General features: G+C 40.6%; 1 protein-coding gene across 1 annotated transcript in view; it reads right to left on the reverse strand.

Moving 5' to 3' along the window:
- Positions 1 to 4,483: 4,483 nt before the first annotated feature.
- Positions 4,484 to 12,954, reverse strand: part of pcdh1a (protocadherin 1a) — a 107,830-nt gene continuing 99,359 nt past the window's right edge. Inside the window, exon 5 of the mRNA XM_080867110.1 lies at positions 4,484 to 8,377. Within this exon, the coding sequence (XP_080723236.1) occupies positions 8,007 to 8,377 (371 nt within the window). The 3' untranslated portion in view covers positions 4,484 to 8,006. The remainder of the gene's footprint in view (positions 8,378 to 12,954) is intronic.

Raw genomic sequence — 12,954 nt, forward strand, 5'->3', positions numbered from 1 at the left:
ACTAAATCTATGTGAGAATTAAGCTGCACTCGTAATATATACAAATACGGTTTACACAACCCTATTAAAAGTATTCTTTTTTCAAAAGTATTATATATTGCAAAGATTTTTTTATTTCATAGAAAAACTGCATGAGGACATCTTGCAAAACAGCCTTGAGTTTGTATATATGTTTAAATTAGAGAAGAATTATAAGTATGCATCACAATACCCTCAACTTTCTACATTTCACCAGTAAAATACATGCTCCCTATACTTGTGGCCAAACATTACTAACTCATGCCCTGTCATTACTCAAATAAATCTTCTGTCAAATAAATAATTCTTATTAATGGTCATTGCTCAAATTCTTAAGATTTCTTGTGAGTTCCGAGCTTGGTATTCACACTTCTTTATCCCACAAACAACCTCAGATGTTACCACAGGTGAAGCTAGGCTGCTGGACTGTTAAGAGAATCTGATCTGTATAACTGAATTATAAGTCAGGCTGCTCATGAGATATGTATGGAGTTATTGATTCAATTTAACATCTTCAATTTATCATCTTCCTAGCCCCATCTTCATATGATTGTCAATTACCACATGGTCTCGGGTCTCTCCCGTCCAATTCAAGTTGACTTCCCTGAATAGAAAAACACTTCCATGAGTCAAAAAGCAGATAATAACCATAATACTGAGACAGCACATCCCTCAAGTAGGAGGGTCTCCAGTAGAACATAGACACATTAATAATTGATAGATAGATAGAAAGCCAGCATCGCCAGACAATTCTAAGAAGCTCAGTTCCTGCCACAGGAGAAATTTCCAGAAGCAAATAGGTCTTGAAGGTGGCAGTTATGTCATCTTTCACTACAACAGTGAAGGGAATGGCGAGCAGGTTTAATAGACTAATAAATTATAAAATGGAACCCTTACCCTGAGTCAGAATTCAGTGGAGAATGGAAATGTTGTAATGCCTGAGTAACAATTGAACCTGTGCTATTGAGATCACAAAACATCTGTGAAAGGTAAAAAAAAAAAAAAAAGCCGCACCAAGGATGTGGATTGTCTGGTTTGATGAAGTAGTTCTTAACTTATTGGTCTATCAAACACTGTGATGCAGTTTGTACATGCCTCATCAAAATGCTTCATTTTTTGAGTTTCTATTGCAGCAGTCCCTGTTGAGCTTTAAGGTTAGATGTTATTGATAATATTGGCTTTCTCTCACTCCCTGGGAAGCTGAGAGCTAAAATTAGCAGCAAGTTGAGCATGGCATCAGACCTGATAAACTCAGCAAAGTTACTCATGCAAGGTCTGTTTTGCACGGACGGTAAAAGAAGAGAATGTTGGAGTAAACAAATGCACATCATAAAACTCTTGCAAGAAAATAAGAAAAATGAGATGGGTGCAAGTTTTAGGTCACGTCAGGTTTGTGTGGGCTTTTTGCTTAATTCTGCATTTGTGTGAAGAAAGCAACTGCCCCACGAGGCACCACATATGCCCCGACACTTTGTCAGCAAGATACTCTTTTGTCAATATTGCATTGTGTTGAAAGGGCTCAGATGTGACTGTAGAAGTGTCCACCACAACAAATTGTGTATGTCAAAGCATTCTGTTAGGAGCTGTATGAATAAATATGCAATGTTGCTCAGAGTTTCCTCTAACTGTGGCGGTTCTTAAGACACCTTAAGACATGCCTTAAGACAAGGTCTTGTAAAATCACAAACATGAATCCATCTCTTGCCATTAAATAAAAGGCTGTTAGATCTTTGCTTTCTTTGAGCTATGCCTTTTTAAAGCAGAACTCATACTTCATTCCAACATCCCTTGGAGTTTTCTCGAGTCCAGTACGATTTACTTTTCACTTTTAATTCTCCATCTTTGAGAAAAACTTACAATTATGCCTTGCACTTTCCAGAGCATGTAAGATTTCAAGGTCTCTATTAGACTTTATTTTGTGGTTCAAGTCAGGCCTTTCCCCCGTTTTCCAGTGTGCATTGTTCTCAACAATGCCCATATACCTCTGCCTCGGTTTTTGCTAAGCACTACTAGCGAGCTCCACGGGAGCAAAAAGGTTGAATCTACACCATATCCAAGAACATACAGTACACTGCATTCTCAAGAGACATGGACTTGTGATGGCCTGTAATGGTATGTGTAAAAGGCTTAAAAACTCAAGCCTTTAAGGCCCCTGCACAGTGTGTGTATATAGTGTGAATATTTTGAGAGTTTCTACATCTTGACATGGATATATCTTTCCACTTAAAGGCTAAAAGGTGAAAACGGAAGGAAGTAAAAGAGCGTTATGCTTCCCTTCCTTCGTAATTAGCCATTCAGTGCATCTAAAGTATTATACTCATTGTACCGGGTAAATGTGTTGCTTTTTTTTTTATTAGATTATAGCATCGCATTCACACGGGTAGATCTAATGTTAAAGTGAATATGAAATTTTACTTGAAAAAGAAATATTTAGGAATGAAAACAGTGATCCTTAACACATCCAATTAAATGTGATTTTGTGAAATCATTTTATGAAATCAGTGTCCCCCTTTTTTTCTTTTTAGCACAGTTCACTGAGATAATCTGTGAAAAACAAGAGTACAGTTATTCACTTAGCCATGTTAAATGATCTGTTTTTGCATACTGGGGGTGGGGGGCGCTTGTTCGCCAATATCCTCAGCCTCCTTCCCTCCCTACGCTGTGTACTGGAAAAGAGCTTAAAAGTGATGGTCATATCTGAGCTCTCAGAGGGGCAACACAGATTCTGTTGAGGCTGTAGAACAGTGGACCAGCTTTTTACTTTCTAACAAATGATCAAGGGGGCTGGAAGTCTGCCAGTCCAATTTACTTTGGATTGGTTTGCAGACTAAAAGAAGGCTTATGCCTGGGTTACCCAAGGGATTCCATAGCTCTTAAGGAGTAAGGGATGTTAAAACCACTTCTGCCAGCTGTTATATTTGCATTTTAGACAGGATAGGTGGCAAACTTTGCCATTGTCTCAACTCCATTGGTGTAGTTTTTCCAGATGTGATTTAAAGACATAGCTTGAGAAAAGCCAGGAGATCTGCTTTCCAGTGTTTTTCTGTGCCTCTTTCAGGAGGACCTCCAGTGCTTATTCGAATGATTTTCAGCTGAGTGTAATACATCTAAATTTGAAAGCCACTGTTCTGCTCTGCCAAAGGATAGCACTCTCCTTTCTAGTAAAGGGGAATCATATAACATAAAGTATCAAACATTTCTTAAAATACTTGGTCTCAGGGGAAATGACAGCAAGAAAGGATAATGAGACGGTGAGAGTTGGGTGCTGTACTGTGCCTTACTGGTAAAGAGGAAATGTAGAGGTAGTTGTGCCACAAGACAAAGGTCTTGATTTATCATTTGGTCTCAGTGTAAATGCAGTGAGTAGCCATTTGAGGGAGGTTCACCTGATGTGAGTGCCACTCACAGAAGTCTACTAAGAATAGCTAGCTGGGAAAAGGCTGACTAGGCTAGCAGCTGTTCTGGGTTTGGATGGCTATCCCCCTGGAGGAGTTGGGAGAAGTTGCTGAAGACTGACATTCATTGGGCGTCTGTCTCCTCCTTTGGTACCTAAAATGCACTGTGTAGTTTGAAGAGTGGATTCAGAGGGTACAGTATTATAGCCTTACAGAGCTGTTGGCATTACTATGAACTATTTGGAGCTTTTCACTGTCTCATCTTTAGGGCAGTCTCTTGTCATCTATATCATCCAACCCCTCTGGTAAATTCAGTAGGATGTGGGCTTTCTGTTTTCAGGTGAAAAAACGCCCCAGAAGAGTAACTAAACAAACAAAACAGGGATTTTTTTGCTGTGCTGTTAGACACAATATTGTGTTTAAACCTTTCTCGATTAAATATGTTACGTTATTGTTGTTACCGCATAATTAACTAATATGTTTCAGATCAGCAGTTGTATTAAAGTAACATACACTGTAGGTACACATAAAGAAAAAGAAAAATAGGATAGTATATTTTTTTTAATATCTATTCTCTCTGACTTCAAGCCATGGCATTTAAATATCTTACAGTCACATGCATATTAAAAACACAGCAGCAACCTTGTTATCCTCGCACTAAATGTGTCGCAACAAGCAATTTGAATGAATGTTCCTTCCTAAGTGCATGACTGGGTCTGTGTACTTCTGGCACATTGTTTTTCTAGTTGAAGTAGTGAACACAGGTCCTGGGACTTTCCTACTTCAACCTCCGGAATGCTTCCCTCTCAACATTCAGAGGCTTCCTGACTGAGAAATAAGCCGCCTGTTCCCGCATGACAAGAATACTAGTTCTTCTTAATGAGCCCAGGTCCTGGAGTGAGATGCATTTTACACAATGTATCTCTAAGGCTGCAAAACCTTTTACAAAAAAGCAAAAAAAAACAAACAAACCCCAAACCCTAACATCCAAACACTTGTTTAGCTACCGGAAGTGATGAATAATGACGACAAACAAAGAAAACACTGACAGTGTTCATTTTTCCCTGAAGTGATTTTATTACAAAGTTCATGAGGACTTACAGTATTACAAGAGAATTTGTCAACATGCTGAAACAGAACAAAGCAGAACACAGGATTTAACAAACTGGTAAGATAAGACAATCCACTGTTCACGATAAACATAAAAACTGATTAAGTCCTCAGGAGGTGGGAGCCGGTGAATGACTACAGTGCAGGCATAGAACGGCCACATTCACACTGACTCAGCAAAGGTCAATCCAACCAAGGCAAGATGTGCACATCTCAAGAAAACATGTTACAATTTTTATATGCCATCGGCTTTTCTCAGTACTTTTAGAAAGCTTCACTTGTATGTACATAAAACTGTACAAAAACATGGCATCACAAGCATTTTATCCTATATAAATATACCAACAATTAGGATAACAACTAGATTCTCTCTTGCAAAGACGTATTTTCAAGGCAATTGTCTTTGTTCTAGTGAAAAAATGAAATGTTCAGATAATTTCAGTTCGTTTGGGAGAGGGCCTTCTGAATATGAACCAGCACTGACATTTCAGAAAGTTAAAAATAAAGAAAAAAGAGTAAACAGTATCTACCAATTATCTTTGGAATTCATGCTAAAATCATTGCCTGCCTGACAGCAGGCACAGCGTTGTGGAGATCTATGTACACTACACCACCAACAGACTTCTTTATTTTTTTCACACAACCAGTTTGCTAAGAGTCTTTGATCAGTAAGAAAAAGAAAAAAAATCTCTTGCCAATTTCAGAACGGTAATTTGTCCATCTGTCCACAGAAATGATCACCATACAATATACACTACAGATAGGCAAAAGATACTCAAGTGAATTCAACATTAAATCAATGTTAAGTACAAATTAAACATTATTCAACATAGTTTCGAGTGTATTTAGGTGCTCCGTGATGTCCTCTTACTTGGATCAAGGAGAACTGTTCTGTGTTTGAGAAAGAAGTAACCACAGTTCATTCAGCATGAGTTCAAAAGAAAGGTCAAACCTGGTGATGTATTGTTCCAGAAGTGAGTAGCAGGAGGTCATTATTGGCTGGAGCAAGAGAGTCCAACTTATCAAGAGAGTGGGAAAAGAAACCCAGGCTTGTTTTTGTTTTGGACTTAAATCAAACTCTCGCCATCCATTCGGATCAGCAACCGACAGTTCTGACACATCTGCTAAAAGCCTATTTATTCCATATATATAGATATTTTTTTTGTGATCAAAGACACAAATCAAAACATGTATTCCAAATTTACATCGTGACACATAGGCTGGAGCTGAATCTGAATCCAGTCAATGCTTTTAGACAGATCGAGTTTTGACTGAAGCTATGTGACACTGATTTTATCCCTCATTGGTATCTTTCTCACTTGTTATTAATTCCAGGTCAGTGATCTTACCCGCTGTTTTCAGTTCATGAAGCAGCTAGCCACAGCTATGAGAGGGGAGCTCGGGAGAGCCGTGGGGGTTTAATCACAGTGTATCATGGCTGTTGTTTGAATTTTACGTAAGTCGCTAAATGGCTTTGAAAACAGCATAATGTGCTTTCTCCCCCTCAAGGCAGGATAATCGCCCACCTTATTTAATCATGGCCATGTCCAGTAATTTCCATATGTTTTTGCGTTAATTATTCTAAACGTGGCTTTCAATGGCAGCATGATGAGGTAAGTGCTGATAAAAAAAATACCCCCTTTAACTGATTGTAGCTCTGTGGGTGGATTTGCATTATCTGGTGGGTGCCGTGTCCTGGGGTATGCTCACACATGCCCCAGCTCAGGACTTATTACTCACCCTAATTAGGAAATGTCCATTCCAGGCTCTTCCGCCCTTATTCAGAGACACAGTCTTACTGTGGAAATACTATACAGAGGTGAAAGGTATCTACAAATCTAATCAAATCAATGTTTAAATCAAAGACAACGACTAGCTCTTCGATGTTGTAAGGCAGGCTAGTGGAGTCATCATTAACACCCAATTACTGACTAATACATGGTGTCCTTCAGACACACAGTATCCTTCAGATTCACTTGGAAAATCTTTGCGAAGATAAATGAAGCCCATGGGCATGCCCTGTTTTTGTTCTCTACTCAATAGCCAGAGGAGGATAAATGCCTAATAACTTATTAAGCATGTTGTCCTCAATACAAGGAAATATATAATTAACAGGCAGTTGCGGCAAAATTGAGCCTTACTCCTACCACTGTCACTGTATTTGCAGGTATTCATTTACTGAAATGAATTACATATTTATTTCAGCTTTTATTGTTGGAATCTTTCATGTCAGACCAACATTGTTAAATCACTCACTTCAGTGTGTATTGAATTCACCTCTGCAGAAGCCTGTGTCCAGTGAGAGCTGACAATTAACATTGAAAATAGCACATACCACCTATCCAGTTCACATCATATTCACGCTCAATAAGTGCTCTATCTCTCTAGTGTCTCTCAACACTCAAGTGCCCTTTCCTGTAAATAATTCCTTAGGCCTTCATTAGATCAACACAAGTTCTCCTAAGCCGTGAGCGGAAAGCAGTATGAGTTTTAGAAAAAATGGACTGTGAATTACACAGAGAGCCCATCTGATTGTCACAACAGAGAAGAGCTTTCTCAACCGATACACTGGTATACTGTCATCAGCAGAGTAAAAAGCCAATCAGAACGTGTCTCGCGAGTACTCTGCGTTTGGTCATTGTGACTCTGGGGTACTGTGGCCAAGTCAACCGTTTTCATGATGAACGATAGGTCACAGTGCTGCGAGTCAGTGGGACATAATGTCAGTTTAAATGCTGCCACACAGCTCTCTCCACCAAGTGGAAGAGCTCTACAGGGAGCAGAGGTAAAGGCCATTCTACTATGATTAGGGGTCGAAGGGGGTGCGTGTGTGTGATTGTGTGAAGCGGATAAATGCCTTCCACAATATTGAGCTCCACTCCGGGAGATGGTTTTTAATCAAGTTTAAACAGCAGCATAAAGAAAAGCTTAAATATGCTAAAACTCTGAGGCATTTTTTTTTCAGCTTATGCCAGACAAAAATATATGTAGAACACACCATTCAAATGTATTTACAGCACTGTACATTAAGAGAGACCATTTTATTTGATTGTTAGTCAAAAGTGTTAAGCCTTTTGATATGGCCTGACTGGCTGTCTATTAAATTAGATGTAGCAATGGCACAAGAGCACTGATCACAACTTTCAGTTTCAAGAGATCACTTCACAGAATGGGACTTTGCTAACTACAGTAATGATTAGGTTCAATCTGTGTTTCCTATTCATCTGACTGAATTGTATCCCATCAAGATTTCCAATAAATAAATGAGTGAGTGCATCAATTAACTTTGTGGAGTCACTCATAAATATGCTAATAAATTAATATTTTAAGGAGAAAATGAGAAAAGCAGTGATCGAATGGGTCACAGCCTATATTGTTAACTTCAGATTGGGCATTGGCTTCAATGTGTGGACAGCCTGTTTCTCCTTCTTGAGGGGAGTGTGTATTTTCTTTAATTGTGTATTGATCAGATGAATATGTTCCTCACAGGTAAATTTCTCTTTTTGGAGTGTGAGCAGAAGGAGAGGTGGGTGGAAACTCAGAGGCTACGCTCAGGGGCACCTCCTCTAAGGGGCAGTCCTGATTGGCATCATGACCACTGCTGGAATAGGCACTGCGGGAGGGCGGAAGGCGCGGCCGATGCTCCTCACCACCCAGCCTGGCGTTCCCATTAGCCAGGCGTCCCAGGCTCCCTCTGTCTTGGTAAGGCACGAAGGTGGAGAGTTTCGGGGGGTTCCTGGTCTTGCGTACAGGGGAGGGATGCCCAGGCATCCAGCAGGCGTCTGAATGGCCCAGTTCACTGCACTCGGTTGTGCAGTTTCCAGTCATTGCCACATCAGGGAGGGAGCGGATATCTGTGGGCAGGAGAGAGAAGAAAAGCACCATCAGAGGGAGTTTCACAGCGACAAACACTGGAGCAATTTTCATTTAAAAAAAAGTTGTAAAAAGGCATTTGTGAACAGAAATGGTGTCATTTGAAACACCCCGTGAAACCCACCCCCCTCCTTGAGATCTTTGCAGCTGTTGCTAAGCAGTAAGCAGCAGTTGCTATGTAGCTGTTGCTATGCACTGTGTAATGAGCACTACTGTGTGTGTGTGTAGCCCACGAGCTGATGTGATACATTCAAGAGACGGCATGCTGTGTCTATGTCATTTAGAAGTATCCAACAGCAGTTTGTCTGCTATGTTTGTAATATATCATCGTGTTGTTAACATGTTCAACAGCAGTGAGTTAATTTCTATTAGTTGTGATTTGCATGCTGCAACTGATGCTCCAAGCAGGTGTCAACATGAAAAAAAAAAATACTACAGGAATGGACATAATGGAACAGCCACACATACTGGGGAAGTACAGTGTTTGGTTACAGAGAGAATAGCTCGATCCCTCTGGGCAAAACCATTGCTGAATGAGTTATTGATTGACAGTACTGAAATGAGTTCCCCTGCCCTTGATTCTCATCAATTTTTTATTCAACTGTTCCTAATTAAATAAATGGGTCCACGACCCAGTGACCTCGTTTCACTGTGGAAGCTGTGAAATCTTCCAAAATAAGTTTGCTTCAGCTAGCTCTCACAACTCACATGTTTCTCTCATGCTTGTAAAAGCGACAAAGGCCCCATTTATTTATTCATCGCTAATGTTCAGGTGCCAGGCAGCAGACTGGTTAAGCAGACCACCTGTTGACAAACTAAACATACAGCCCATATTAAATTTAAATACCACTCAATTTATCTTTGTTATCCCTTCAGACTCAGCCTGAGATGGCCAGATCAATGTCTGAAGAGCAGACAGCTGAGATCCGCGTGTGCGTGCAATGTCGCTGATGTGTAAACTTTTGATTGCCGTGATAAATGCATTACTGCAAATGCCACAATAGTGACCACGCCATCGAACGAGACATCCGTCGTGGGAGAGCTGTCTTGTTTTGCGGCTACAGGACGGCGCGCGAATGAGAGCAAATGTTCTTGTTGAGAAAGCAGAAAGTCCGCTGCTGAAAGAAGCTGGTGCATGTGAATGATGTAACCACAAGAGGTGACGTATTAGAGGCAGCGGTTCACAGCTAACAGAGAAAATGCCAGTTTGACTGTAAGCCTGTGAGACACAACATCAGTATTGTGCTCATGACCAGTGGCAAGATAATTATCTCACAAAAATGCCAGATCTCTGGGGCTACGGGAAAAAACACAGAGAAAAAAGCACAGCATCTGGTTCAACGAAAATTCAGTCAATCAAAGGCGAAAGTGGGAAAAGCTTGTGTGCTAAAGATGTTAAAAGCTCTGATGTTTACTAAAAATAAAAGCATGGCATTTAGCTTAATTCATTGTCCCTATTTGTGTCTAAAATATTCATTTCCCCTGGGTAAGCTACATACAATTACCTCTTTGTTTATTAAAATAATAATAATAATGATCGGGCATCTATTGTTGCAGTTAATCTCATTGTTCCTGTAATCCTAAACAGCTAGATGTTTAGGCTATTTAATACTTTCACTTCACAACTGAGCACTGTTCTTACTCATGCTTAATTACATCATTATGCTTAAGTGGCAAATTCCTATATCTGTTTAGTAGGTCAGTGTCAGCGAACTAATATTAATTTCATAAGAATGAACAACACTTTTATGGTTGATTAAGAACAAGGAGCTACAATAAATGAGGGATGCGAGCATGTACACGTTGAGGTGTGTGTGTGTGTGTGTGTGTGTGTGTGTGTGTGTGTGTGTTATTGCCTCATGCAAGATGACTGGAGTTTCATTTTCTCAGTTCCGCTAAGAGCATTGTCTGTATGCATCGCTGCAGCAAAGTGGACTCTTGCTACAAAAAGATGTTCATGGGAAGAGAGCTGGAGAGAGGGTTGAGGAGTCTGTTTCTAAGCGCAGGCACAGTTGTGTAGGAATCTACCCCAAAAGGATTTCACACTTGATTAAAACCTCTCCACAGCTTCCAGGAGGTTTATGCCACACCAAGAGGGCCTCGTGTTAAAATCAGCACAGCTCCACATCTACGAATTACTGTACAGGAAAAAGGAAAGACTTCACTGTACTGGTTTCCGAGAGACTTCACATGCCACAACTGGGCATGTTCCTTATAAATTAGGCATTGCCATTATGTGTCTGCATATAGGACCGCAAACTCCTGAAATTCACAAATGTCCTGTTGGTCTGTTTAATTTATGATTTCTCTTTGAACTCAGTAGAGATAAATGCCATATAGGGGAACACTGAATACTGTGACGTCTTCACTCACTGTCAGGTTGGTTATTGACTTCAGGTCGGCTGTATTTTTTATTTTTTTTACAAAATATAATGTGGAATTATTTAACTAAAAGAAAACATGTAATGTGAAATGATGCCATGCACCACTGACAGGAATTAGAGCACATTCTGAGCCACGCTCATCATCATCAAGGGCCAGAAAATCAGCAGTGACAGCTAAATACACGACTAGCTTGCCAAAGTCTGCCATTTTCTTCCGACGGTGCCAAAGTACATATCACACGTCATTAAGCGAGAACATACAGCAGATACTTTAATGTCAGATATTTTAGTAGGCCATTACCTTGACTGTTAGTGCTTTATCTAAATTTCATATGGTTTTATTTATAATCTAGCTTTGACATACAAGCTGTTCTTAATGCACAATTTAGCGAATAGCAGGGGTATATTCAACTTCAGCTCGCTGTGCTGCTGCATGCTGTCATTAGCACTCTGCAGTGCGTGTCATTCCCAGCCACCCATGTCAGCTCAAAACAGTTTTTAACGTGCAATAATAATGGATTAGTTATTGTGTAGTGATGACAGAATGTTATGATAGTGTGTCTCATTTGTGAAAGCACAAATTTTTACATTTGCTTCTACTGACCTTTCTGTCACACTCAAATCCATTTTCACACACACACACACAAAATCAATATTGGTAATTATACTTTTGTGTCCGCCTTTTGCTGTGGCCATTAGCCATCTGTAGCTGTACTACAGTCCACTTACAGTGTGGCACAAAACTGTCCACTCTGTGCATCAAAACACACTCCCACGCTTAGCTGAAATGATCATTGTTTGAATATTTGGTGGACACAATGAAGCAAATGGGTCAACCACAGGTTGAAGGAGCAGCCAAAGGCGCAGTGGGAAAATAGGTATTTTCTCACCCACTCAAGCCTGTTTTCTGCTGTACCTATACCTGAAATAAATCTGCTCACAGTCTGGAACAAACCCTTTAGAGTTTATAGTCGTGTATGTCATGGATGGCGAGCCAAGGTGGACAATTGAGAACAGATGGGCAAACCACAGCACTATTATGCCAGTGGCTGAAACAGGCTGACTGGATTTAGAGAGCTTGCGATTTGGTTTTGAAGAGCAGTGACTCAATGACATTGCTTCCTTTCTGCACAGCAGAATCCTTTTCCTCTAGACTCACAGATAGATTGCACCTGTAGCGTTCTCCTTTTATAGTGGGTCAGTCCCATCTGCTTGCTTAAAGCAATATCATGGAAAAGAAAAACAGCAATTTCTACCTTCTCCCAAATTCAGAACCACATCAGCGACTTGCAGTGAACCTTAGCCAAGCTTCTAAAAGCACCTCAGCTGCAGTAGCATAACATGTACTCCACAGTGCAGTTACAGAGTGGGGGTACACACAGAGCTTAACCCCCTGGCTGACAGATACATGTGAGGGGTGGGTTTGCATGCTGCTTGCATCAGGGTGCCAGTGGGAGGTGTTGAGTGTCTGAGGCAGGCTTCCTCATCGTCTGATCCCCTGCCCACGGGTATGGGGGAAGCTGCCTCTTCCTGAGATTTCACACTGCTCCTCTCTGTTTGATTGCAAATGCTGCCTCTCCCCACCGGCTGCTTTCCAGCGTACGCGCCAGACCGCTATGATCGATGGTGAACAAATATGAGAGACCTACAGCTTACGGAGGGATAACAGTGGAAAAAACCCAGCTACAATCATTTGGGAGTGTGCAAGAGATATCAACGGTATATTTGTGGTACCTGCAAACAGTTTATGAGGTAAATGACTACAGAAGTTCCAACAAACAAAAGGAAGAAGAAGAAATATCCCAGATCACAGACGTTAGTGTGTGTGTGTGTGTGTGTGTGTGTGGTGGCTATCGGTATAATAACTGGGTGTGAATGCATAGTGTGGCTGTCATCCTCTGGGAAGAAAAACAAGAAACCAGGATTTTGTATTTCTTTAGCTATGACATGTCAAGCCTTGTTATTCAAGTGTTCTCAGTAAGCACAGTAAGCAGAAGCTACCAAAAACATTTTTTTCTCTCCAGAGGAGTACATTTTTAAAGGACTGAAACTTGCTACAAGTGCACAAACATAGTGTTGACATGCACATTTTCCTTGCTCATTGTAATGGAATCCAGAAGAACAAAAACAGAGTTTGTAACCTCAGACGTGCACTTTCACATCTTGCCAGCCTA

Source organism: Rhamphochromis sp. 'chilingali' (assembly GCF_963969265.1).
Source record: "Rhamphochromis sp. 'chilingali' genome assembly, chromosome: 19".
NCBI classification, from domain to species: Eukaryota; Metazoa; Chordata; class Actinopteri; order Cichliformes; family Cichlidae; genus Rhamphochromis; species Rhamphochromis sp. 'chilingali'.